The sequence below is a fragment of the Akebia trifoliata genome, chromosome 3 (genome assembly GCF_017979445.1).
Source record: "Akebia trifoliata isolate Shusen 1 chromosome 3, ASM1797944v1, whole genome shotgun sequence".
Lineage (NCBI taxonomy): Eukaryota > Viridiplantae > Streptophyta > Magnoliopsida > Ranunculales > Lardizabalaceae > Akebia > Akebia trifoliata.
The window spans coordinates 12,735,753-12,762,785 of record NC_141377.1 but is presented as its reverse complement, the minus strand read 5'-3'; the positions used below and the strand labels follow the sequence as shown (position 1 = coordinate 12,762,785).

Sequence of the window (27,033 nt, the reverse complement as noted above, 5' to 3'; positions counted from 1 at the left end):
CTATCCATAAAAGACAAGAGACGATTTATTTGAATGAAAAAGAGAAACAACCTAACATCTCAAATCTTAAGTACGTTCAAAGGGAAGTTGAGAACATTTTGGTTATGTCTTGATTATTGCATTCAATGCAACCTCATATTAGTATAGAATATCTTTTCTTGAAGGCAACACAACAAATTTGAGTCTGACTCAAACTTATTCTTAGGCTTTGATAGCATATAGAAATTGATCTAGGATTTAGAGGAGAGAAGAGAAGAAGAATTTCATAAAAGTATATTTTATTCTTCCTTCATTCCTATTTAAATATTACATGATAACTAGTAAAGGACGAAAAAGGACGTGACATAAAAATATAAATAAAAAGAATTATCACTGATAATATCTGTGGGGTGGGAAAACATTTTTCCGCCCAAAGTGGAAATCGCTTTGAGAGGGGAATGAATTTCAGGTAAGATATGTAATCATATACCTAGTAATTGCATTTTAGGAGAAACCATTTTCCCAATGCAATCATACAGACGAATCAATTTTTTTCTATTGGGGTTGAATAAATTCATTTACTGTCTCTTGCCAATTTTCCTTTTTATTGTTTTTTTTTTAGAAACTCTAAGAGAAACTGTAAGGCCTACTTCATTGTAATTACAAGAACTCTATCTGTGAACTTAGCACCTCCCACCTTTCCTTGGATTGCACAAGGCAAATGAATGACACGTCTTTGGTCCCCGGCTTCTACCAGTAACTCGGATCCTCCCCGGTACTGCAATGTCCAGACAATTAACAATGCTCATTATAATAATAAAAAATAATTAGTTTAAAAGCTAAGAAAGTCAACCATGCAAGTACAACACAAATGCCAACATGAACGAGTAATGAAATTTGCAGGATGGATGCACATGTCCAGCAGACTAGCACAGATTTTTCTCATCAAGTTTTAAGAGACATTTGCAAACTGCTTAGGTATGCTTCTTATTCAAATTTGTGCATTTGACATTCTGGTTTATCAAATGCTAATGAAGGGGTGGACCTACTTACAAAGTCTGCTAAGATATCTTGAGGAGGATTATGAAACAAAGACTTTCTTAAAATTTCCATCTACACATGGGGCACGAGTTGACCACGTGCCACTATCTACCGTTTCTCCAAGCAATTGGTACCTTGTTTTGAAAAATCGCATCATTTTTTTGCACGGTTTTTCTGGTCTGTGGAATCTATAGATGCTAAAAAGCGATGAGACACAATAGGTGAAGAATCACTGTGAAGCAAGCTACTGTGAAGATTCTAGATGCTGGCTCAAGTGGATCCCAAACTTTTCGAAATTAATGGGATTTTGGAAAAGAATCAGAAGTGAACTACTGTTCAAAGTCTATTAGCAAAGATAGGGTGGCAATTCATAACACAACCCACGAACATGACTCGAAAACAATACAAAGTTAGCAGTTTTGGGTAAACCTTAATCATGTCCAGCTCGTAACCGTGCTGACTCATCTAACCCAGTTATTAAATGGGCCGTGTCCGAGTTGGGGACATCGACCCATTTAATTATCAATTCATTAATGTGTCATGTTGACCGGCATACAACCCGACTTGTATATAACCCATGTAAATCATGAAACATAGGTTAAGCAGGTTACAATCATGTAGTGTTCATGAGTTTTATGTGTCAACCTGAACACAACACTACTCAATCTGTTTATTAAACGGGTCATGTCATGTTACCTGTTTAATAAATGAGTTCAGAACATCCATACCTCAACACGACCGTACACCACATGACACAACCCATTGCCACCCCTAAGGAAAGTCAACACAATTGTTTGAAGAGCTATGAAAGTCAAAATCCCCAAGGATATCAGTTATGTCAGTCAATTTCTATCCTTGATTTGCTCTCGTTAATAGACCACATAGCAGGTTTTAGGACAATGCTAGATTTAATTGATGGGACTCCCTATCATCTGTGGGGACATAAAAGATAAACTTGGGGGATTGATGGACAACAGAATGCACAAGAAAATTCATGGATCTTGGAGTGGCAAGGACTAGCGTTTGAAATAGCATTGTTTCTACTACCCTAGATGGATCTTTCCGGCGATACAAATCATCGATAACAAATCAATGTTTCAATCGGAATTGAAGTCAAAAACCTATTATGATTCAAGTGTTGGAAAACTCCAATCAAAGGAGACAAAAGACGTGGGACTAGGATGCAGCAAATCAAGAACCAAAGAAATCTCAAGGTATTCTTGATGGGGACATTAGATCATCACTCTCTAAATATTACCATACGAGGAGGAAATCACAAGCTTCCTTGTAGATTGGTGATAGCCACGGAGAGAACTTGAAGGCCCCATGTGCAAGATCTTTTGAAAACTCCACATTGGAGAGTGCATGTGGACTGCATTTGGATCGAGGAAGACTTGTTTTAGTTGAATTAGAATGATCAACAAATGACAGGGCTATAAAAATAGCCCAGTTTCTGAAAATTCTTATCTTGATGGAAATCAAGAAAATTCAAAGTTAGAAAAAGGAAGTAATTTATTTCATTTTTTAAAAAGAGACTATTAAAATAAAAATAATAGAATTTTTTTTTTTTATTTAATATTAATAATATAATTCTATTTTTTTTCGTTTCTTGAATATAAATAATTGACTAATTTGAATAAAAACAAGGAAAAATATAGAGATATTCTTATAGATTTCCATTAAAAAGATAGTATAAAATAAATTACTAAAAAGAGTTAGAATTCTTAGGATTTATTTAATTTTCTATTTTTGACCTTTTTATGTTTTATTGGCCCATGCTCTTAGTATAGATGCATGGGGGTAGTTTAGTAACTTAGGTATGTCTTTTTATCAAGTTTATAAGGATTGAAATTTTAGGAGAGAGAAAGTTACGAAAATTAGAGAATTTTTGTAATTTATCTTCCACTAAAAGGTAACTTACGTCTTTTTCTCTTTAACATTTTATTTTACTATTTAATTATATCTTTATGTTATTTTATGGAGTTTTTTTTAATACAATTTATAAAATTTTTGGTTTTCCGATCTTAAATGTTGGGGCATTCATCATCAATATATTCCATTTTCTGCTTGGTTTGCAGGTATAGTCTAACTTTCTTCTTTTTCTTCATCCTTTTTTCATAGTTTTTTGTGATTTTTCTGTTTCTAAACCCTAGGTAAGTTTTTACCGACATCTTTTAGAGATCCTACACATAATAGAACTACCAAATCCTCTCCCAAACTACTATGTTGCTACCTAGCACAAATCAGTCCCAAAACCCTAACCAAATCAATCCAAAAATCATCCCTCCTTGCTATTCAATAATTTACAGCAAGCTTAGACCATTATAAAATCTTATTTTTATTAATCTAACCATATTCCAACCCTAGTTATAACGTTAGGAACCCTAAATTTTTATATCTTCTCAAATATTGTTAGATTAATACCCTAGGATAGTTGGGAATTCTACCTTCATAAGATCCCTCAATTTAATATTTTAGATTCAGGCCGGCAAGACTTAAAAGATAGTCTAGAATTATTAGTTAGTTATTTATTAGACTATTCTTATTTTCCGTGGAAGAATCTGGTAATTTATAACATTCATTGTCTTAGGTAATTTTTTCATAATCTCTTAACCATCATTTTAGTTAGTTCCATAGTCTTGCATCATATTTGGTATTAGAGATCATAGGTTTAGCTTAGGGTTTTATCATCACACATTTAGTATAGGCTTCATATAAATTATTTTGTGCATAAGTTTTAGGCCAACATTGAGTCTTAGGTTGCATATATGTCCACTCGTAGTGTTTAGGTTGACCACCCTAAGATGGAGCTCGATGAGCTTACTCGAGCAATAGCAGCCCTTTTAGACCGTGTGGCTCAAAATACCACCGAGATCAATGGTTGCTTGACCACTTAGGAATTTGCCTTACAGAAGAACCCTGATGCCTTAGATGACACTGAGGGAAATATTGGAGGTCAAGGTGGAGGTTTAGTAGGTCGAGGCGAAGGAAAAAGTAGATTACCTCTACCACGGCGTGTTAAGGTTTTGGGATTATGATCCTGATGATAGAGTTATGCGTAACGTCAAGATTGAGGTCCCAAACTTTGATAAACAACTTGACCCAAAGGCCTTTCTTGACTGGTTACCAAACATAGACAACTTTTTTTTAGTGACATGAGATGTCTGAAGGTCGTAGAGTGAGGTTTGTCAAGATGAAATTAGTGGGCCAAACCAAATCTATTGGACTAATGTTGAACGCATGATTGAGAGAGTTTATGAGTATCCCATTGTCAATTGGGCTAAGATGAAAAATAAGCTCAAGGAGAAATGTCATCCCCCATCCTATCAAGAGAGATTTCTAGACCAATGGCAAACCCTTCACTAGGGATCTATGACTACCAATGAATATGTCGCGAAATTTGAAGAGTACATGATACTATGTGATGTCAATGAAAATCCCCGCATAACCCTCTCTAGATTTAGGATGGGCTTACGTCCAGAGCTCATACCCCATGATGTGAGTGTCAATTGCACTGAATACTTTTCCTTGTGAGGGTTCCTCATATTATATAGAAAGTATCAAGCTGATTACCAGGTTGAATGTCAGCAATTACAACAATTAAGGAGAGACTAAATAAGGAAACTATAATCTTCCTATTAATTACAAGATATCTACAGCTATAATACAAAATCATGCTATAGCTAGAGAGACTAATTACGACTAAATATAAATCCTGCATTTGACTGACAAATATCCACAACTATGATACAAAATCATGCTATAACTAGAGAGAATAATTATGGCTAAATATATATAGTGTATCTTATTGACATCACCCCTCAAATTGAGGCTAGGCGATCAAGAAGCAACAATTTGCCCACAAGGAACTGATGGCGCGAAACTGAATGAGGCAAGAAAAAAAATATTCTACTCATGAAAAGGAATTTTATGTTACAATATTGGCGACATTATCTACTACCGCGATAATTCGTGTTATTCTCAAATCATGAAGCCCTTAGGTACCTTAGTTACCCAAAGAAATTAAACCCAAGACATGCAAAGTGGGTTGAATTTCTACAAGAGTACACTTTTGTGTTAAAACATAAAGCGGGAGTAGAGAATAAGCTAACGGATGCATCAAGTCTTAGAATTGCATTAGTACACTCTATGAGTGTCGAAGTAACCAAGTTTGAGCGATTAAAAGATGAATATCCCATGTGCCCAAATTTTGGAGAACTATACAGTTCACTTATGAGTGATCTAGCGAGCAATAACAATGGGTTTGTCTTACAGGATGGCTACCTGGTTAACAACACTAAACTTTGCATTCCCCGTACCTCATTGCTAGACTTCCTCGTTTGGGAACTCCATGCTGATGGAGCGGCTGGACATTTTGGGCTAGACAAGACTATTGTCTTTACTGATGATAGATTTCATTGGCCAAGTCTCAAACGAGATGTAGCCAAAATTGTTGGGTAGTTGTCAACTGGCAAAACAGAGAAAGGAGAATACTAGGTTGTATACCCTTTTGCCAGTGCCACACTCCCCTTGGAAACATATTAGCATGGACTTCGTGCTTAGGCTTCCCAAGACTATCAAGAAGCATGATTCCATCTTTAAAGGAGTAAACTGTTTTTCTAAAATGGCTCATTTCGTTCTTAGACCTCTGACGCTTCTAATGTTGCCAAAATATTTTTTGAAGAGGTTGTTCGTTTGCATGGATTACCAAAAACTATAGTATCTGATAGGAATGTTAAATTCATGAGTTACTTTTGAAAAACGTTGTGGCATATAATGGGTGGGTACTAGACTGCAATTTTCTTCAACATACCACCCACAAAAAAATGGTCAAATTGAAGTGATCAATAGGAGTCTAGGAAATTTATTGCAATGTCTTGTAGGTGATCATATTAAATAATGGGATTCCATATTTTCCATAGCTGAGTTTGCATATAATAGTTCTGTCAATAAGACCACAGGCATGAATCCATTTGAAGTAGTTCATGGTTACAAGCGTAGGACACCTATTGATTTCATCCCTATGGCAATTTCACACAGGCCATCCAAGTCGGCACAATCATTTGCACAACATATTCATGAATTGCATTCTAAGATTAGGAAAAGAATTACCTTGAAAAAATGAAAATTATAAAATGCATACTGATTCACACCGCAAGTTTAAGGAAATTCTAGTAGGTGACTATTTGATGATTCGTATTAGACCTGAGCAATTCTCACAGAGAGTTGTAAAGAAGTTGCAAGCTCACAATGTTGGACTATTTAAAATATTGAAAAGAATGGTTACTAATGCATATGTGATAGAGCTTCCATCTAACATGGGAAGTAGTTCAACATTTAATGTGGAAGATCTTGCGCCTTTTCAAGGATCAACACTACCACCCAATAATTCATCTCATGATCATCATGCTAACCATTCCACTTCTATTTTTTACCCAACCCATGACCCATGGCATTTTCCATCACCAATTCCCATACCATTGCCTCCTACACCTAGTATACCTCAAAAGTAAGAAGAAATAAAGGATATCTGAGATCAAGTGGTTTCAACCCAACATGAAAGATATTAGAAAGTTCTTGTTAAGTAGAAGAAGTTGCCAGATTCAGATTGCTCTTGGTTTATAGAGACAAGGTTACAAAAGATTGACCCAGATCTCTTGGAGCGATACCATAGTTTTATTTCGTCAAAAACGAACTTTTCCCAATCAGGGGGAGTTGATGGGGACATCAGATCATCACCTTCTAAATATTATCATAGGAAGAGAAAATCACAAGCTTCCTTGTGAATTGGTGATAGCCACAGAGAGGACTTGAAGATCCCGTGTGCAAGATCTTTTGAAGACTCCACATTGTAGATTGTATGTAAGCTGCATTTGGATCAAGAAAGACTTGCTGCTTGAATTAGAATAACCAACATGTGACAATAGTGTTAGAATCCTTAGAATTTATTTAAATTTTTTTTTTTTTTTTTTTTGGTTTTATTTTGAACTTTTTTTTTTTATGTTTTGGGACTTATTTTCATATTTTATAGGCCCATGGTCTAAGAATAGATGCTTGGTTAAGTATGTCTTTTTATTAAGTTTATAAGGGTTGAAATTTTAGGAGAGAGTTACAAAAATTAGAAATTTTTGTAATTTATCTTTAACTTAAGGGTAGCTTTGGTTTTTTTCTCTTTAAGGTTTTGTTTTACTATTTAAGCACATCTTTATGTAGAGCTTTTTTTTTATACAATCTATAGAATTTCTAGTTTTCCTATCTCGAATGTTGGGGCATTCATCTTGATGAGTAAGAATCATCAATATCTTTCATTTTCTTCTTGGTTTGTAGGTATAGTCTCATTTACTTCTTTTTTTTCATCATTTTTTCATAATTTTCTATTTATAAACCCTAGGTAAGTCTTTACCAACATCTTTTAGAGATCCTACACATAATAGAACCTACCAAATCCTCTACCAAAACTACAATATTGCTGCTCAACAAAAACCAGTCCCAAAACCTTAACCGAATCGACCAAAATCAATCCAAAAATCATCCTCACTTGCTGTCCAATAATTTACAGCAAGTTTAGACCATCCTAATACCTTATTTTTATTAATCTAACCTTCTTCCAACCCTCAATCTAACATTAGGAACCCTAATTTTCTATATCTTCTCGGATATTGTTAGATTAATACTTTAGGCTAGTTGGAAGTTCCATCTTTCATAAGATCCCTCAATTTAATATTTTAGATTCAAATTGGCGGAACTTAAAACATTGTCTAGAATTATTTGCTAGCTATTTATAAGAATTTTCTCATTTTCTATGATAGAATCCGATAGTTTATATATTCATTGTCATTGGTAATTTCTTCATAATCTCAGAACCATCATTTTAGTTAGTTCCATAGTCCTGCATCAATTCTACCATCTTCGGCAAAACCTGAGTTTCAAGGCAACCTGAAGAAGATGAGGTGCACTAAAAGTACCATTAAGAGCCTAGAGAAATCAACAATAAAAGAAAAACGTGAATCGACTTTAAATCCGATTAGACTCTAAAGTAATTTCCATCTAGAGAATTTAAATTTTAAAATTGGATACGATGATCATGCACATGTGAAGGAGTGCAAGGTGGTATGATCTAGTACATCAAAAGGACAAAAAATGTCTCAAGGAACATTTTCATTAGAACGCATCTTTGACAAATAACAAATTGGGTGTGAAGACAAACAACGGAGGATACCACTTTCTTGTCTAGTTAGTCTGGTGGGATTGATCTACAAAGAAGGCGAGCGTAGAAGTATTTTGTATATGAGACTGATTAGTATGGTGGGATCGATCTACAAAATCATCTCCAACCTACTTGCTTCTAGAACCAAATCACCCATGCTAAACTTATTGGGATTGCACAAGGAGCTTTCGTAAAGGGGCGTCAAATCCTAGATGTTTATTAATTGCTAACGAATGCATTGAATCTAGAAGATCGAGATTACCTGGGGTAGTATACAAGATCAACTATAAAAGGGTCACTGACCATCAATTGGAAACTTTTGTAATATATATTGGGCCAAATGGGTTTGGAGAGAAGTGGATTAGTTGGTCATGAAATGCATTTCCTCACTGTCATTCTCGGTGTTAATGAATGGCAACTTAGTTGGATTTTTCAAGAGTTCTGATGGTCTAATACACGGTGACCCTCTATCTCCCTTGTCAACATTGCGGCCAAGAGAAGGATGTTATCTAGGAAGTTGAATGGAGATCTTGTATGAATGTTGAATCATTGACTCAGGCATGGGGGTATCACATGGAATCCTTCCCCTCCTCTTATTTGGATCTATCTTTCCTTCGTTATTCCTTAAAATAATAAAGCTGTGGGATCTGATTCCAGAAAGAGTGGGCAGCAAAATAAGTTCTTGGAAGTTGAAGTATCTTTTTAATAAAGAAAGATGACTTATTAAAAGCCCTTTGTCAAGTGTTTCGATGTATTTCCTCTCGCTCTTACCTATGCCTAGAAGTGTGGAGATTAAGCTCAGTAAACTATTTTGGGATTTCTTGGGGAATGATAAGGCAAAAGAAACATCATCTAATTAGTTGGAATCGTATTTGTGCACCGAAACATGGGGGCTTTGGATTCCATAAGTTGAGAGTGATGAATATGGCCCTTCTTCTGAAATGGTTGTAATACTTTGGCTTGGAGACTGATATTAGGCGTATGAGAATTATTAATGCAAAGTTTGGCAAAGGGGCTTCAAGTTGGGGGTGAGATTGCCCTTTGGCCATGGTGTGTGGAAAGGAGTAATGAAGGTACCTCTAGTTTCCATAAAGTAATCTTTTTCAGGATTGGAAGAGGAGATAAGGTGCATTTTTGGTAAGATTGTTGGTGCAGCCCAAAGCCTCTCAAAGGATCAATTTCCAAAGTTATATGCATTGTCCAACAAAAAATCTGTGTATGTTGTTTAATTCATAAGGTGTATGTGTGCTTGGGACTTTGGCTTCAGAAGAGCTTTGAATGACAGGGAAGTTCAAAAGGGTAGTTAGGGCATCGTACATCTCAGTCAACTAGAGTCCTGTAGAAACTCAAGATCGTTGAATTAGGAATGGAAGTCTAGAAAGGATTTTTTTTGTCAAATCCTTTTATCATGTCCCTATCCAATGAATCATATCCTCAATTTACTCATGTTGTAGTTTGGGGGTCCAAATATACCATCAAAGATATCCTTTTTTATTTGGACAGTCATCCTGAATAGAATCCTCACAATGTACAAACTCATTTATCAAGGCTTTGTTGCAGCAAATTATTGTTCCCTTTGTAAGAGCGAACCACAAGCTAGGCAGCTACCCAGCTTCGGTACGTTGACCTTCTTCTTATTCCTTGTCTTTTTGCTCATAAGATTTGGTCTTGTTTCTTCTCCATTTTTAATCTCTTTGAGCTTCTCAAGCTCAAATTTCTATCTCATGTTTCTTTGAAGGTTGGTAGCATCTTGGCTCTCTTTTTTCAGGTGCGAAAAGGATCCTACGGTTGACAGTCTCATTCGTCGTATGTTGGGGTATTTGGAAAGAAAGGAACTCCAGATTGTTTTAAGGGCGAGAGCGTTGTCATGAGATCATAATTCTACTATGAGTTTCCTTTCCTATTGGAGTAAAGTCTTTAAAGAATTTAAAGGTGTTCTCGTCAAGACAGACCTTCACTCATTTTGATGTGAGCCACCTACAGGCCTTTGTAAAAATCATAATAAAACTGTATAAATATGGGCTGGGAAACACTTACATGGTGATGAAATTCATTGTTCTTCAAAAGGGTCTGTGGTGGCACACATGGAGATGAGCCTAGGGCTAATTTTTGGTGAGGATGATAAAAATGCATGCTGTGATAACCTAGAACCTGAAAGCTTTATAACCACACCTATTTTGTGATTTGCTTATGAAAGGTGCATCACAAATTCATGTTATCTAACCATGCTTTTCAAAGAAAAAGGAATCCTTCTAATAATACCGGGAAATAGCATAACTCACACAAATATAATGAAGAATAAGGGAAGAGCCAGAGATCCAGTTTAAAAAAAGATATGGGACATACTTGGTATAGCTTGATCTCTGACTTATCAAACCCTGGCATGAAAAGGGTCACCGTCTTCTTGGCATTATCAAACTTTACTGAGGACTGAAACTTGCTACTACTACTGCTGGCTCCAGCAAAAAGAAGATTACGTGCATCTTCCCCGAGCACAACTGTATCCCAAGCAATGGGGGAATCCATTGAAAGGTATGGCATTAGTGCAAAAGGCAAAGGTGAAAACTTTTTCTCTATTATTAGTGCTGCTGATTCTGCACAAGCTTGTGGAGGGGCAAAGCCAAATGCACCAGAAATCTGAGCACCTGATTGGATTGCACAACCCCAATAACGTAATGCAGAATGAACAGATGTCGAGCTGCTTGGGTCCATCATGAGGTAGCAGCCAAACTTTGATGGTTCGGTAAAGGCAGTGGACACTCTCTGCAGACCACATAACCATGAATGAAGAAAGCTTATTTGAGAAAAATTCCCCAATATTTGAATTGATAAAAGATTGTCCAAGTTGAGAAGAAAGACAGATACAACCAAAACAAGAATACCTGTAGAATCTGTTCAATGTCATCCCATATATCTGCACTCATTTTTCCATCATGAAGGCGCAACCCACCATCATTTAACCTCATAGCTTCATCTGCTAGTCTCAAGAGTGAAGGAGCAATCAATCGCCCAATATCCGTCTTTTCAGCCATGTTCCGCAAATATCTCAAATACCATCTGTTTGGTAATATATCATTTCAGGTAGAGATCACCAGAGAAAGGAGGGTGTATGTGTGCTGGGGGAATAAGAAAGGGTATTATCAAAAGGAAATTCCTCTAACCTTGCTCTCTCAGATGCACCGATCATTCGCAACGTCTCCTCATTGCTAATGCCATCATATATAATTATGTCAAAATTTTCTTGTGAGTGGCTTTTTTTAGCCACAGTCCTCCTTCCTAGAAAGCCTACCAGTTTCTCAAGTGCCAAGGCTGTGAAAATAGAATCCATACCAGGAAGTACTCCAAGCTCTTCACCCACCACCTACTCCACATAATAAAATACCGTGTAAAGTATAAACAAAATTCATTTCAAAGAAATCAATCAAGCCTGGTTATGCTTTTTAACAGATGTGCACCTAATAGTGAAGGAGAGAATATTACATACCCACCCCTTCAAGAACCCCTTGGGACAAGTTAAGATGGGCATCTGCTTGCTTCATCCGGTTGAGAGGTTCAAGAAGCATCTGCAATTATTTTAAACTAAGCCCAGCTCAAAAAAATGCAACTTTAAGTAGAATAGAAGAGAGAGAAGGGAAGAAGGACACACTTTAGAGGTTTCCAACCTAACAGCCGAAAGGTTGTTCTTGCATACAGTAGGAGAAGTTCCGATCTTACACCCCATAAGATATTCAGCAGTAGGGTCTTGAGAATGTGTTACCAAGCATGTATTCAGCCCAGCATTGGCATAATACTAAAGTCCAATAAAGAAATCAGTCAATATTCAATGCAAAATTCGAGTTACCTTCTTCTAGTACCATCATCAAAATTGTAAAATCTGAAAGCACAATCCCAAGTTTCCTAGCTCTTCAATCGGCTATTAGCTCACAATATGACAGGAAACATATTTAAGCTAAACCAGTGGAAAACCTAAATCTCCTTCGCTTGTCCAATATAAAGTAATTATAGATTAAATAGTAATTCTATAGAAAGTATAGATTCTCTTGATGCTGATGCTAATGCTGATGTTGATGTTTATTCCTTGTGAACTTGGCCGTATTTCTCTACTTGGGTTTATGCTTGTCATTTATATTGATCATGAATAATTAATTTTAGACTAGAAGACTCCTATTTGCATTTCCTTTTACACGTCCCTTGCTAGTGATTCCTTTTTTTTTTTTTTTTTGTCTTTTGATTAGTGTTAATTTCATTAAAACAGAAGGGAACATACAGGGAGGAGGTCAAGAAGGGCCAACCTAAACTACATCAAAAGCAATAAATAAAAAATAAAAAACAGAAAAACAAATATCCTTTTCTTATTCGGAGGTTTCTCCTGTTATGAAGCCATTTGGGTGTAAGCAAGGAGTTTCTATGGAGTTCCATCATTCAGATCGTTTTTAGCTGGCATAGTCAAGCAGTTGAGATTTCCCAGCATTCATATTTTAGGGATCAAGAATTCCCTCAAAAGTGTCTTTCATCATTGGATAACTGCCCTATATAAAATTTTGACTGTGGAGCACCTTATTTCTCGCGGTATTATTATAATCAAATTTTGTTCGTTGTGCAAAGCTAGTGACGATTCTGTTAATTTATAAGTCATCGTAATTTTGTTTGAGATGTTTGGTCCCATTTCATTTGTCTCCGTCATTTCTTTTGAAGGTTACACTGTTGATATGAAGGGACAACTTAGTTTTGGGATAATTCATACCAAATGAAACCTTGGGGTCTAATTATATAAAGAGAGGTTTATCAGGCTTGCATTATGAACAGTGGTATATATGTAAAACTAGAAATGAAATGAAATTACACATATGCCCTTATGACATATATATAAAATACCGATATATCTAACATTCCCCCTCAAACTGGAGAATATATATCATATAATCCCAACTTGTTACACAGAAAAGTAACCCAATCACTTCCCAACGATTTAGTAAACAAATCAACAAATTGATCTCCAGACTTGATATATGATGGCAATTTCAACACTCGGAAACTTTTCACGAACAAAATGATAGTCTACCTCGATATGCTTCATCCGCTAGTAAAACACCGGACTGAAAACTATATGCATGGTTGTCTGGTTATCACATAAAAGATTCATAAGTCTCTACTATGAAACCAATCTCCTAGAGAAAATGTCTCAACCAATTAAGTTCACAAGAAGTATGAGACATGCTCCATATTCAGCTTCTACACTTGATCTGGCCACCATTGTTTGCTTCATGCTTTTCCATGATACAAAATTACCTCCTATGAAGATACAATAACCTGTGGTAGACCTCAAGTCTGAAAAAGAACCAGCCCAATTTGCATCTGTATATCTCTCAATCTGAGTATGACCATTTGGTTTGTACAACAAACCACGCCCTAGAGATCCCTTTAGGTACCTCATAATATGTTGTACAACTACCCAGTGTGGCATCTTAAATGCTTCCATAAACTGACTCACAATGTTAACAACATGTGAGATGTCTAGTCTTGTGAATTGTGATGGTAAGGTAATTCAACTTTCCAACTAACTTCCTGTATCTGCTGGGATCATCAAACACATATTCTTGTTCAACTATAAGTTTCAACTTCTGATCCATGGGAGTACTCACTGGCTTGGACCCAAATAACCATGTCTCTTCTAACAAATTTAACACATTTCCTTTGAGAGAGACTAATACCACAACTTGAACGAGCCATCTTAATACAAAGAAAATACCTCAATTTTTCTAAGTCCTTGGTATGAAATTGTTGTTGAAGATAAAACTTCAACCTCTATATCCTATCAGCATCACTACTGGTCAAAACAATGTCTTCAACATAGACTATAAGCAACATATACCCCATTTCAATTTTCTAATGGAAAACTGAATGATCTGTCTCACATCGCATCATCCCAAATGCAAGAACCGCATCACTAAACGTACCAAATCATGCCCGTGGAGATTGCTTCAAACTATAAATTGTTTTTTGAAGCTTACACACTTTCTCGGTCTCCCCCTGAGTAACGAACCCATGTGGTTGCTCCATGTACACTTCCTCATATAAATCACCATGTAGAAAGGCATTTCTAACATCTAACTAATACAAAGGCAAATCAGACATAGCAGATAATGCAATCAACACTCAAACTGAAGTAATTTTTGCAACTGGAGAGAGTCTTAGCATAGTCAACTCCATAAGTCTATGTGAATCGTTAAACAACTAATCAAGCTTTCAATCTATCAATTATACCATCGGGATGAAATTTAACAACGTAGACCCACCTACAACCAACAACATGCTTCCCAAGAGGAAGAGAAACCAAATACCAAGTATCATTATGATGTAGAGCATCCATCTCACCTACCATAGCTATCCTCCATCTCAGGTGAGATAAGGCACCTTAGAGATTCTTAGGAATAGAAACAGTGGAGATAAAAGAAGACAAGAAGCATAAGAAACAAAATTAGAGATAGGATATCTAGTAACATAGAACGGGTACCTTTGCGAATAATGATAAGTAATTCACTAGAAGATGAAGCAACATCCATTACCTAAACGGAAGGAAGTACCCATACAAGAGGTGGAAATGGATCTTCAGACGACAAAGAAGTTGGTGTTGGTGATACAGTAGTAGTCCTCCTATGATAAACTCGAAGTTGTGGAGCATGACTAGTTTAAGAAATAGGAACAGGAACAGGTAAATGAATACTCTTTAATGTAGTATCAATAGATGACCAGTGGAGAAGTATGGTGTAAACTTGAAAAATGTAACATCAACACAAAGTATTTGCGTAATGTGGGACTATAGCACTGATAACCCTTTTGGATACGAGAATACCCAAAAAACACACATTTCAAACTTTTTGGATCTAACTTGTCACGACCAAGACCCAAATGATGAACAAAACAGACACCCAAAACACACGAAGAAGATGAACAATAAGACGATAAGGAAATAAGATTTGATGTGGAGAAGCGTTATCAAAGACAACAATAGGCATATGGTTGATGAGATGATAAGCAATAAGCACAGCCTCACTCCAATAATATTTGGGAATCTTTATCTGAAACATCAAGACACGTTTAACCACAAGAAGGTGGTGGTTTTTACGTTTAGCTATCCCATTTTGTTGAGGGGTATGAACACAAGATTGATGAATGATACCGCGAGACTAAAAATAATTAGTATAAACAATCAAGAAAAAATTCTTTTGCATTATCAGAACGTAAAATACATAAAGAAATACCAAATTGGGTTCGAATTTCCATATGAAACTGTTCAAATATATTAAATAACTTAGAACGGTCGTTCATTAAAAATAACCAAGTCATCCTTGAATAGTCATCCACAAAAATAATAAAATATTTAAAACCTAAATAAAAATGGCGGAAAGACCTCAACATTAGAATGCACTAAACGAAAAGGATTGGACTCTCTAAGACTCACTAAATGGAAAAGACACTCGATGGTATTTGCTAAACTGACATGCTTCACAATTAAGTGTGAAATCTTTATTTAAAGTAGGAACTAGACTCTGTAAAACATAAGGAGAAAGATAACTAAACCGACAATGCCACTGAAAGGTGCTCGAAGATGAATGAAGAGCTACTGGAACAAAAGCCCTGTTGAGAAGATATAGACCACCTACTTCACACCCGCCACCAAGGGTTTCTTGGAATCACACCAAAAATGGTGGAGAACTGACTTCATTCCATAAAATAAACTCATTTTTTATTCATCTAAATTCTTCATTTAAAAAAAACTAATACATTCTATATAAAGAAAATCAATCAAGAATCCAAGTCAAACTAAAATACCAAACAACTCTCCTAGTTTTCCAACCCAAATTTAAATAAAAGACAAACTAAAATTACTAAATTGCCCTGCCCCCAAATATTATATTAAGACTATGGGCTAATAAAACATCAAAATAAGCCCAAAAAAAATAAAATTAAAACCTTAAAATATAAATCTAAATAAAAACTAAAATCAACTCTTCAAGATTTGATGTCTCCATCATGTACTTGAGTGCTGTGGAAGATGCGTCCACCACTTGTAAGAAGGCACTTGAGTCTGATGTGTAAGTGTTTCAAATCATTAATGCAAAGTAGAAAATGAAGAATTCTAACATGTGATGTCCCATCAATCTGACATGTGTGTCCCACCAATCTGATAAGATCTTGTATGCATCTTATTTAATGTGAAAGGATATACTTGAATTTAGATATGTGTTAGGGACCAAATCGGATACGAGCTAGGGATTAGATCAAATATGAGTTAGGGATCAGATACAAGCTCGAGATTAGATCAAACACGAGCTCGGGTTCAAATCAAATATGAGCTACGAATCTTAGGTCCCTATGTGATATCGCTCAGATGTGAATTGCTCTAACATATGTATTTAAATAAGCTCGGGTTCCATCTTGTTATGTGAGAATAATTTTATATTTGAGGGTATGTGTCACAATCTTAGGTAGGGACAAAAATGGTTACCATAGATTCGGCATAAATGAATATGTATATATATACTTCTAAAACATCTTTTTGAATCAATTAACTTAAATCAACAAATCAAACTCAAGCAAAACTATGTTTTTCGATAGTTCTAAACCTACAAACAATATATGATTGACTCACAAACTATCCCATTACAACTTTGATTAATAATCAGCAAATTTCATAAAATTTATTCTTCGAGATACATAATAAATTTTATAGGGCGTTATAGTCTTTCATTAAAGGTAACTTAGATGCTTATTAGTCCAAATGGATTTTCTAAAACAATTCATAACATTTAAACTAGAGAAAAGTGATGGAATTTGAATGACCAACAAGTGGGTCTTTTTCAAACATCCACAAAGAAGATCTTACCTTCACAAGAATAAAACCTCATTCAATAGGGAAAGAGTCCAATTTTTTTCTTCAATTAAGGTGATTGAGAGTCTCATTAAAGGTAAATTAGATGGTTATTAGTCTAAATAGATTTTCTAAAACAATTCATAACATTTAAACTAGAGAATAAGGATTGAATTGGTATGACTAACAAGTGGATCTTACTCAAACATCCGCAAAGAAGATCCTACCTTCACAAGAATAAAACCTCATTAACTAGAGAAAGAGTCCTATTTTCGTCCTTTATCATTTTTGAGGGGGGGGAGAGGAGGTTTTTTTTTTTTAAGTAAAATTTATTGATAAAAGAGGACAAGAAGTCCTCAGAAAAAACAAAGAAAGGGAGGAAGAGAAAGATAAAGCGATCACTCCCTAATTACATTTTCCCATCTAAACATAAAATCTTCAAAAAAGAAACCTCTAAACTCCTTGTATTGCTTACACCAAAAGAACAACAAACCGAGAATACTAAAGATGAGCTTTTGCAAGGTATTTTCTATACCCTTGAATGTGCGTAAGTTCCTTTTTTTCCACAAGTCCCAACAGATCGCAAAGGGAATGAACTTCCAAATAATCTTCCACCTATCAGAAAAGGAATGGATTTTCCAACTAAACAAAAGAGAGACCACCGAACTAGGAAGACACCACGAAATCTCAAACAATGAGAGAAAAAAAGTCCAAATGCCATGGGCCACCTCAACCGACTCACCACTAGACTTGCACAAGCAACAAAAGTCAATCAAGACAAGGCCTTTATGTCTAAGAGAGTTGATTGTTGGCAATTTATTCAAAGCCGCCAACCACAAAAAAAAAAAAGACACTTTAGAAAGAACCTTTGAAACCCAAATCAAAGAAGATGGAAGGCAAAACTCAGTGTTGTCTACAAAAAGCAAATAAAAAGAACTAACCGTGAAGCAACCGTCACTATTGCCCTTCCAAATTTGATGATCTGCTCTGACCATCGAAGGATTTGTAGAAACTAGTAAATCTAAGATAGAGATAGCATCCACAATACCCCAATCATTCAGTCTTCTTCTAAGACCTAGATTCCCAGACTTTCCCCTCTCGTTAGGAATCGAAAAGGTAAAGACAGACATTCTTTTCCTCAAAGAAAGTGAATACAAACCGGGAAACAGAAACAGAAACTATAAAAGGGTATCAGTACACCACCTATCCTCTTAGAAATGAATGTGATCCCCCCACCTACTTCGAATCTAATGTGCTCCCCGAAGACCACTCCCAAAGTAGAAATATCTCTCCACACTCCACAGGGGGAGGAGGTTAATACAAATTCCATTGAAAGTAAGAAAATATAACAAGAAGGATGTTGAGCGGACATACCAAACAAAAGTAAAAGTAAAACAAAACAAACAAACAAACAAAACACACAAAAAAACCATCAACGAAGAAAGCCTTCAAAGAACTCCTTGAACAATTTGCTCCAAAAGAAGAGTAGACCAAGAATGCTATTGATGACCTCTCGAAGGGAGTAATTGACTTTTCCTTAGAAAATTTGGAAACTATGAGTTTCCAAATTCCAATAGAGAGGGCAATGATGATTCTTTGAAAGAAATTAGATGTCATGTCCCATTCAATTGTTGTGAATAAAGAGATAAAGGTTGAAAAACCTTATCCCAAATGCATGAATAACCATATTCAATGCAATTAAAATTTAGTAATAGGAAACTATTTAAAAAAAAAAAAAACTTCAAAATCGTACAAAAAAAAAGTTGTCAAACCTTTTTTAAGGGTTTACAAATGCACTAAAAAAGACAGAATTTAGAAGCTTGTATTGGAAATATTAGAATAGTTAGCTCTAATTTGACTAATATTAACTTATTTCTATTATTTATATATAAGGGCATTTATGTCCATTCACTTATTATTGGTTATAAATATATGCCAAGCTCACATTATGAGACTTGACTTTTCTCTTCTAAAATTCTTATTGGTATCAGAGCTAAAGAAAAACCCAATCCCACTTTGACCCTCCCTCTTCGTTTTTTCTCCTTCTTTATTCTTTCTTATCTCACTAATCCCACTACACTTTAACCCTAATCACCTAGTAGCAGCCCCATTCGGAATTTCTCCCCTTCAAGGGGCCCCTTTTTTTTCTTTTTGATTCATATTCTCTTAATCGTATGTTGCGATGGAGATTTTATTTGTTCTTCACATGCTGCAATAGAGATTTGCGCTATGTTTATTGTCCTACGATTGGGTTTCTGCTTTTCATGGGTAGTTTTGTTCAATTTTTCTGCCTTTAATAGGGTTCCTACCTTGCTACAACCATACGAAAGTATCTCTGGGTTGTACAAAACCTGCGACAGCAGCAGAGTCCTGCTCTGTGACCTGTGACACCTTTATGACCTACGATTTTTTTTTGGGTTGGTTTAACCCTGCGACAACAATTAGGTGGAGTCTCTATAATTTACGACAACAAAGGTGATGTTTTGTGACCTCCATCAACAGCAAGGTACTGTGTGGAATCCTTCAACTAGCAACAACTGCTTGATGGTCTGCTATTGGGTGTGCAACAGTAATTACTAGCACTTTTCTTACCCAACGACAGCAACAATGGTTGTTTTTTGGTACTGCCGACAATGATCATTAGCAGTTTGGTGTCTTACGACAGAAGCAGTGGCTGTTTCAAGTATTGCTGACAACAATCAGTAGTATTTTTTTTCTTTTCTGCCCTTCAACAATACTACTACGGGAGATCTCCCTTCAATCCAAAGTTTCTTCTTGTTCATAGTGTGTAATGACGATAAATCACGACTAAGGACTTTAACACAACCTTTGGAGCTAATTTCTCAGTCCAACGTATAACCAATGCCCCACTAGATGGTCATAACTATCAGTCCTGGTCCTGATTTGTGCGATTTTATTTAGGTAGTAGAAGAAAATTTGATTGGCTATCAGGCGTTACTCCTAAGCCACCCCTCACTGATCCACATTTGAATAATGGGAAATCGATAATTGCACCATTCTTAGATGGTTATATAATTCCATGGAGCAATGCATCTACACTATTTTTATGTATCATGAGACCGTCTCTTCCTTGTGGTCAGCTCTCACTCAAACATCTGCACATACGTGAAATAACTCAGAGATTTATGAACTTTACCGAGATATTGCTCAGGCTACTCTAGGAAATCATAGTGTTGCAAATTACTTTGAATTCCTTTAGTCCTGCTGGGAGGAACTCTCACACTATGAGTCTGCAGAGGTAGCCGGGTGTGTAGTCAAGAGGATTGCTCGACATCAGACATACTAGTTCCTCATAGGTCTACACCCTGAGTTTGAAGCACTGTGGACCCAAATACTTAAATCAGTCCTCTACCTTCCTTATTTGGTACATTTGCGACTATTGATAGCGATGAGCATCATCACCATATAGTTCCCTCTTAGACTCAGTCCCTTGTCATTATCTCTACTCTAGATACAAATCAAATGGCCCTTGCAGCCAATTCAAGTTTCTCTAATTCCTGTACTCAAGGATCCGGGAATCGAGGCCGTGGAAGCCGTGGACATGGTAAAAGAAGTGGTCTTATGTATAGCCATTGTGAGAAATCTACCCACAATGTTGAGATCTTCTGGGGGACAGTCCCATGCTGCTGTTGTGAAATCTACCTCCGCTGATCCTGCTTCCCTTGGAATTATTGATTTGCAATATCTCCAAACCTAGATTACAGCTATTGTACGGGATCAGATCCAAGCTCAGATTCTCTCATCCTCAGCAGTTGCATCTATCATCACACCTCTAGGTACCTCTTCCGCATTTCATGTCACTCAATCTAGCTCTGCTCCTCCAAACTGGGTCATTGATTCTGGTGCCTCTTATCAAATGACTGGTGAGTCCTATCATTTTATTTCATCCATTTTTCCTACTACTCATAAGAATATTCACATTGTTAATGGGTCTCTTACCCCTATTCACAGTAAGGGAACTATCTCCTTATCCCTAGATTTTCCTCTTGATTCTGTTCTTCATGTTTCTCACCTATCTCTTAACCTTATGTCTGTGAGTAGTATTACCAAATCTCTAAATTGTTCTGTAACATTTTTTTTCCTACTCACTGTGTTTTTCAGGACCTGACTTCGAGGAGGATTTTTGGCAAGGGGTATAAGAGGGATGGGTTGTACCTATTTGAAGCTCCACGTACTACTGCTCAAGCTTCCATCTTCCCACTCACTAGGTATCATTCTTTTTATCCTCAAACTTTAGATTTATGGCATGCTCGCTTAGAACATATTAATTTTTAACACATATGTTCCTTATTTCCTGCTTTAAAAATCTCTTGTAATGGACCCAAATTCAGTGCTCTATGTGTGAGCTTTCTAAAAACACATGTACCTCTTATATTCCTCGCATACATAGATTTAATGTTATTTTTTATTTAGTTCATTATGATATGTGAGAGCCTTCCCTTGTTATTGCTTTTAATGGTCATAGATATTATGTTACATTTATTAATGACTATTCGCACTGTACTTGGGTTTATTTAATGTGTTCTCGCTCTAAGATGCTCCCTATTTTTGTTAATTTTCTAAAAATGATTCAGACTCAGTACAACATTACTGTCAAATCTCTTAGAACAGATAATGAAGAGGAATATATTTCTGATGGGATTCAGTCCCATCTTCATGAGCGTGGTATGCTTCATTAGTTAACTTGCCCATACACTCTTGAGCAAAACGAGGTTGCGAAATGCAAGAATCGCCACCTCATGAACATCGTCCGTTGCTTTCTGCAAAGGATACATGTTCCTAAGTCATATTGGAATATAGCAATTCTTACTACTGCTTTCCTCTTGAATCGTGTTCGAACCACACCTTAGGGGGACAAGTGCCTCTTCATGTTCTTTGACCTGATAGTACTCTTTTCCCCATTACACCGAGAGTTTTTGGGTATACCTACTTTGTTCAGGATAAAACTCTCCATCGTACCAAACTAGATGAGAAAGCTATTCATTGTGTTTTCTTAAGTTACTCATCTATGTCAAAGGGGGTATCAATGTTATGATCCCCTCTCTTATTGTATTATTCATTCCCTGGATATCACATTTTTTGAATATGTTCCATATTTTTGTACTTTATCTTCTTTACATGACTCTTTTCCTTTGCAAGATCCCTCTCCTATAGTGTTACCGTCTCTAGTTTTCTCTCCATTTGTATCTTTGTCATTCCTGCAGGTTTACTCTCGTCGCCCTCCCCCCTCTCCAACCTTACCAACCTCTTCATTGGACTCAGGTATACCCCCTTCTATATTTACTCCTATTCCTTCTATTTATGACTCTCCCTTACCTATTGCACTACACAAAGGTAAGCAAGGGTGTGTTACTGATCACCCTATCACCCAGTTTGTTTCCTATCAAAGTCTCTCTCCTTCTTATCGAGCCTATCTTGCCACCACAGATACTATTCGAGTTTCTGGGTCTGTATTCGAGGCTTTACACGATTCTAAGTAGACTAGAGCCATGACTATTAAGATAGATGCATTGTAAAAGAATCACACCTGAGAACTTGTTTCCCTTCCCACTAGAGAGCAGACTATTGGCTGTAAATGAGTTTTCACGATCAAGTATCTCGCAGACGATACTGTTAATCTTTACAAGACCCGCCTCGTCGCTAAGGGATTTACGGAAACTTCGAGAAAGGACTTTGGTGCCACATTTGCCCCTATAGCCAAACTTTCTACTGTCCGTCTTCTTATCTCTTTAGAGGCATACCATTCATGGCCTTTTCACCAGCTTGATGTGAAGAATGTATTTCTAAACGGTGATCTGACAAAGGTCATTTATATGGATTCCCCTCCTGGATTTTGTCTTTAGGGGGAGTATTCTAGAAAAGTATGTCGCCTTCTCAAATCTCTGTATGGCCTAAAGCAATCTCCACGAGCCTAGTTCTAATATTTCTCTAAGGTTATTCTATCTATGAAGTTTTCCAGATGCCACTCTTACCGTACTTACTTTATTCGACGAGGAGTAAGTGGCCGCAATACCATTGTCTTGGTTTATGTGGATGATATTATAGTAACTGGAGATGATGCACAGTAGATTGAAAGGGTTAAGAGGCAATTGGGTAATGTTTTTGAGGTTAAGGACTTAGATCCCCTCTAGTACTTTTTGAGGATAGAGGTAGCTTGTTCACGTTGTGGTATTTCGTTATCTCAATGCAAATACACATTAGATCTTCTTCAAGACACTGGTATGTTTGGTTGTCGTCCTACCTCTTTCCCAATAGATCAAAATCATCATCTTCATGCCGAATCTGAAAAAAATTATCTGATCCTTCATCTTACCAGAGATTCGTAAACAGCTCGATTTATCTGACAAACACTAGACCAAATATGACTTTCGTGATTAGTGTAGTCAGTCAGTTTATGCATACTCCACATACCTCTCATCTTGATGTCGTGTATCGTATCCTTCGCTACTTGAAGTCTCGTCCTGGTCTAAGCCTATTTTATTCTTCTATTGCTCAGCCACATTTGTCTTGTTTCACTGATACTGATTATGCGGGTTTTCTTATAGATAGGAAATCTACCCTTAGTTTCTATACTTTTTGTGATGGTAACCTCATCTCGTGGAAAAGTAAGAAATAGAGTGGTTTCTCGTTCTTCTACTGAAGCTAAGTATCGTGCAATGGCTCTTAGCACATGTGAGCTTCTTTGGCTTAGTTTTTTACTGATAGAGTTGGAATTTCCTACTGTGAGTTCCTCATCGTTGTTCTATGATAACAAATCTACTATCATACTTGTATTTGACTCAGTCATTCACGAAAGGACTAAGCACATCGAAGTTGATGTTCATTTTCTCAAGAAGAAAGTTTGATCTAGTGCACTTGAGACAGTCTTTGTTTCTTCTTCAAATCAACTGGCCGATATACTTACGAAGTCTATTGGACCTTCTGTCACTAACTCTCATTTTACCAAGTTGGACCTAGTTGATATATTTGCCCTAGCTTGAGGGGGAGTATTGAAAATATTAGAATAGTTAGTTCTAATTTGACTAATATTAGTTTATTTCTACTATTTCTTTGTAAGGGCATTTATTTCCATTCACTTATTATTGGTTATAAATATATGCCAAGTTCTCATTATGAGACTTGACTTTTCTCTTCTAAAATTCTTCTGCTTTCATCATTGGTTTAGCAACAACGCAACAGAGAGACAAAGTGCTTGTTAATCATGAGATTGAGGTTTGAGTAGAACCTGATTTTGAACCAAATGTGTCGTAACTCAATCTTAGGGCAGGAGGATGTAAATAATTCAATTCAACGCAGTGCAAGTTTCATATCGAGTGGTCCATTGGTCTAATCAATCATGGGTAAACATCAAGCTATTTTAGGTTTGTTGTTCTTTTGAAGTAAATTGTTTATGGAATTTAAGGGTGTTTTATTTAAGGATCTTATGTTTAGGTGGGAGATGGTTTGCCAAGAGTGATGATAATCTATTTCCTATTTCCTTTCTCTTTTTCTACTTTGTGTATGAGTTAGGTCTTCTATTCTATTTTAAATGCGATCAGTAACTCAATGCAGATTGAAATTGAACTCAGGTAAATGGTATAGTCACCCATAGACTTTACAACAAAGCTAGCTGGCACCTACAAAGTCAGATTTCCAGACTTCCTACCATTTCTCTTTTTCTTAACATAATCTTCAACATTTATCAAAAAAAAAATTAAAAAAACATTAAGTTGTTATTAATTTATTGAAATGATAGACGGTTAGGTATCGCACTCTGAGTTGTCAAATTAAAACTTCAAAAAAAATTTATGCTTTATATATCAACATCATTATTGTGGCAAATTTTCCAGACGCACACTCCTTAAGATGCCGCCTACAGATGTCTTCTTCGTCAGGATGACCTTCCAGTTTTTTTCCTCTTAATTGAATGTTTCCTTCTCCGACAAAGTTGTTTGATGTGCTATCAAGTTAGTTGGGGAACATGAAAGGGGGGGGTGGGGGGGGTATGAGTTGCATAATGAATTGGAGATAACTTTTTGTTTCTAGATTGAAAGGAAAATGAGCCAGTCCATATGCATTTGTTCTTTCTTTTATATAAAAAGAAGGGGAGCAAGGCCTTACTAAGTAAGATAGCTAGGCATTCAACAGCCAATCAACAACCTACTGTCCTAACGGTTCCACACAAGTGGGTGTCCAGTAAGGCGACAAAAGCTAAGGGTAGCAATTCTTAACACGACTCGAATCGTGCAACCTGTTTAACCTGAATATTAAACGAGTTGTGTCTAAGTTAGGGACATTAACCTATTTAATTAACGTATCGTGTTAACCCACGTACAACCCGACCCACAAAAAACTCATTTCAAATCATGAAATAAAAGGTATCTCAAATATCAATAACTATTTAACGGGTTTTAAAAAAAAATCCCTTTTAAGGGCTTTCTCACTTTAAAAGAATGGGCTAAAAGGCTTATTAACCTAAACGGGGTAAGTTAGGCACTAGACAAGTAGCAAATGAAGTCTCAAGCCCGACAACGTTGACAAACCATTTACCCCAAAAGATCGATCGGATAGGTTAAAAACAACTATGAATATAAGAAGGTCATAGGTCGAACTGAGGCACGATAAGTGAGCGCGTGATACCCGGGAGCAGAGGTGGATAACACAACACTCCCCCTCACCCATAAGGGTGGAAAATTCCCTCGAGAACACTCAAACCCGTAACCTATACAAACCAAGCATTTTGATACCATGTTGACAAACCATTTACCCCAAAAGACCGATCTAATAGGGAAGGTGCAACTACGAATATAAGGTCACAAGTCAAACTAGAGCATGACACGTGACACTCAGGAACAGAAGCAAATAATACAATACTATTGAAAGATTTGAAATCTTAGGCATCAGGATAGGTTGATTAGTTGGATTGGTTAAATATATCCTATTAGTTAAGGATTAATGTTGTATTTTAAATTTAAATATTTCCTAGCTGTAGATAACTTATATGGTCCTATTCTTGTGCAACTTATCTAGGACTTAGTTATAGATTATTGTTGTCTACATATCCTAAGGGCTGTACTCTGTTGATAATAATAACAATCAAATATTTAATTCCCTAATCTACCTGCGTTAATGGTATCAGAGCATTAAAACGCATTTTTTTTCTGTCTTCTTTGTTTTTTTTTCCATTCACAACCATGTCTGATATTAGCACTGATCAGACTTCCTCTCCAAGCACCGTCTCTACCACAACTACAAATACCAGCCGCTCCTCTACCCCAGACCTTCTCTACAGATTACCACTCTCAAACTCAACGGATTGAATTACCTCCAATGGTCTCAACTGTCAAGATGTTTATCACTAGTCGTGGAAAGTTTGGATATTTGACGGGTACTGTCAAATGTCCAGCTGTAGAAGCAGACCAATCTGCCCTAACCGAGAACACCATGATCATGGCATGGCTAATTAACTCGATGGAATTTGATATTGGTCAGGTTTATCTCTTTCTTACCAATGCAAAAGCAATCTGGGACGCCATGGCTATGACGTACTCCAACCGCGGCAACTCAGCCCAAGTGTTTGCTATAAAGACTCAATTGAAGGATATTCGTTAGGGAGATCATGACGTAACTCGATACTTCAATCTGCTAAAGACTTTATGGCAGGAACTCGACCATCTCTCGATGATCGAATGGGAAAACACAAACGACAGCGTTCTTTACCAGCAGCTGTTAGAAAAAGACCGTGTGTATGAGTTCCTTGGAGGCCTGAATTCCGATTTTGATGTTGCACGCGAACGGGTCCTTGGAAAGGAGCCTCTACCGTCTACCATGGAGGTCTTCGCATATATTACACACGAGGAATGCCGGAAGGGCGCCATGAATGCTCCTTGCCTGGTCCCCGATATGGAGAACTCCACCCTGCTTACTGAACCCG

At 36.5% G+C, this 27,033-nt stretch overlaps 1 protein-coding gene across 1 annotated transcript in view; it reads right to left on the bottom strand.

The window, feature by feature from the left end:
- Positions 1-611: 611 nt before the first annotated feature.
- Positions 612-27,033, bottom strand: part of LOC147406015 (P-loop containing nucleoside triphosphate hydrolases superfamily protein) — a 32,964-nt gene continuing 6,542 nt past the window's right edge. Inside the window, exons 2-7 of the mRNA XM_086433939.1 lie at positions 11,874-12,017; positions 11,716-11,790; positions 11,389-11,588; positions 11,110-11,284; positions 10,574-10,990; positions 612-757 (exon numbers count right to left, since the gene is read on the bottom strand). Of these exons, the coding sequence (XP_086290065.1) occupies positions 626-757; positions 10,574-10,990; positions 11,110-11,284; positions 11,389-11,588; positions 11,716-11,790; positions 11,874-12,017 (1,143 nt within the window). The 3' untranslated portion in view covers positions 612-625. The remainder of the gene's footprint in view (positions 758-10,573; positions 10,991-11,109; positions 11,285-11,388; positions 11,589-11,715; positions 11,791-11,873; positions 12,018-27,033) is intronic.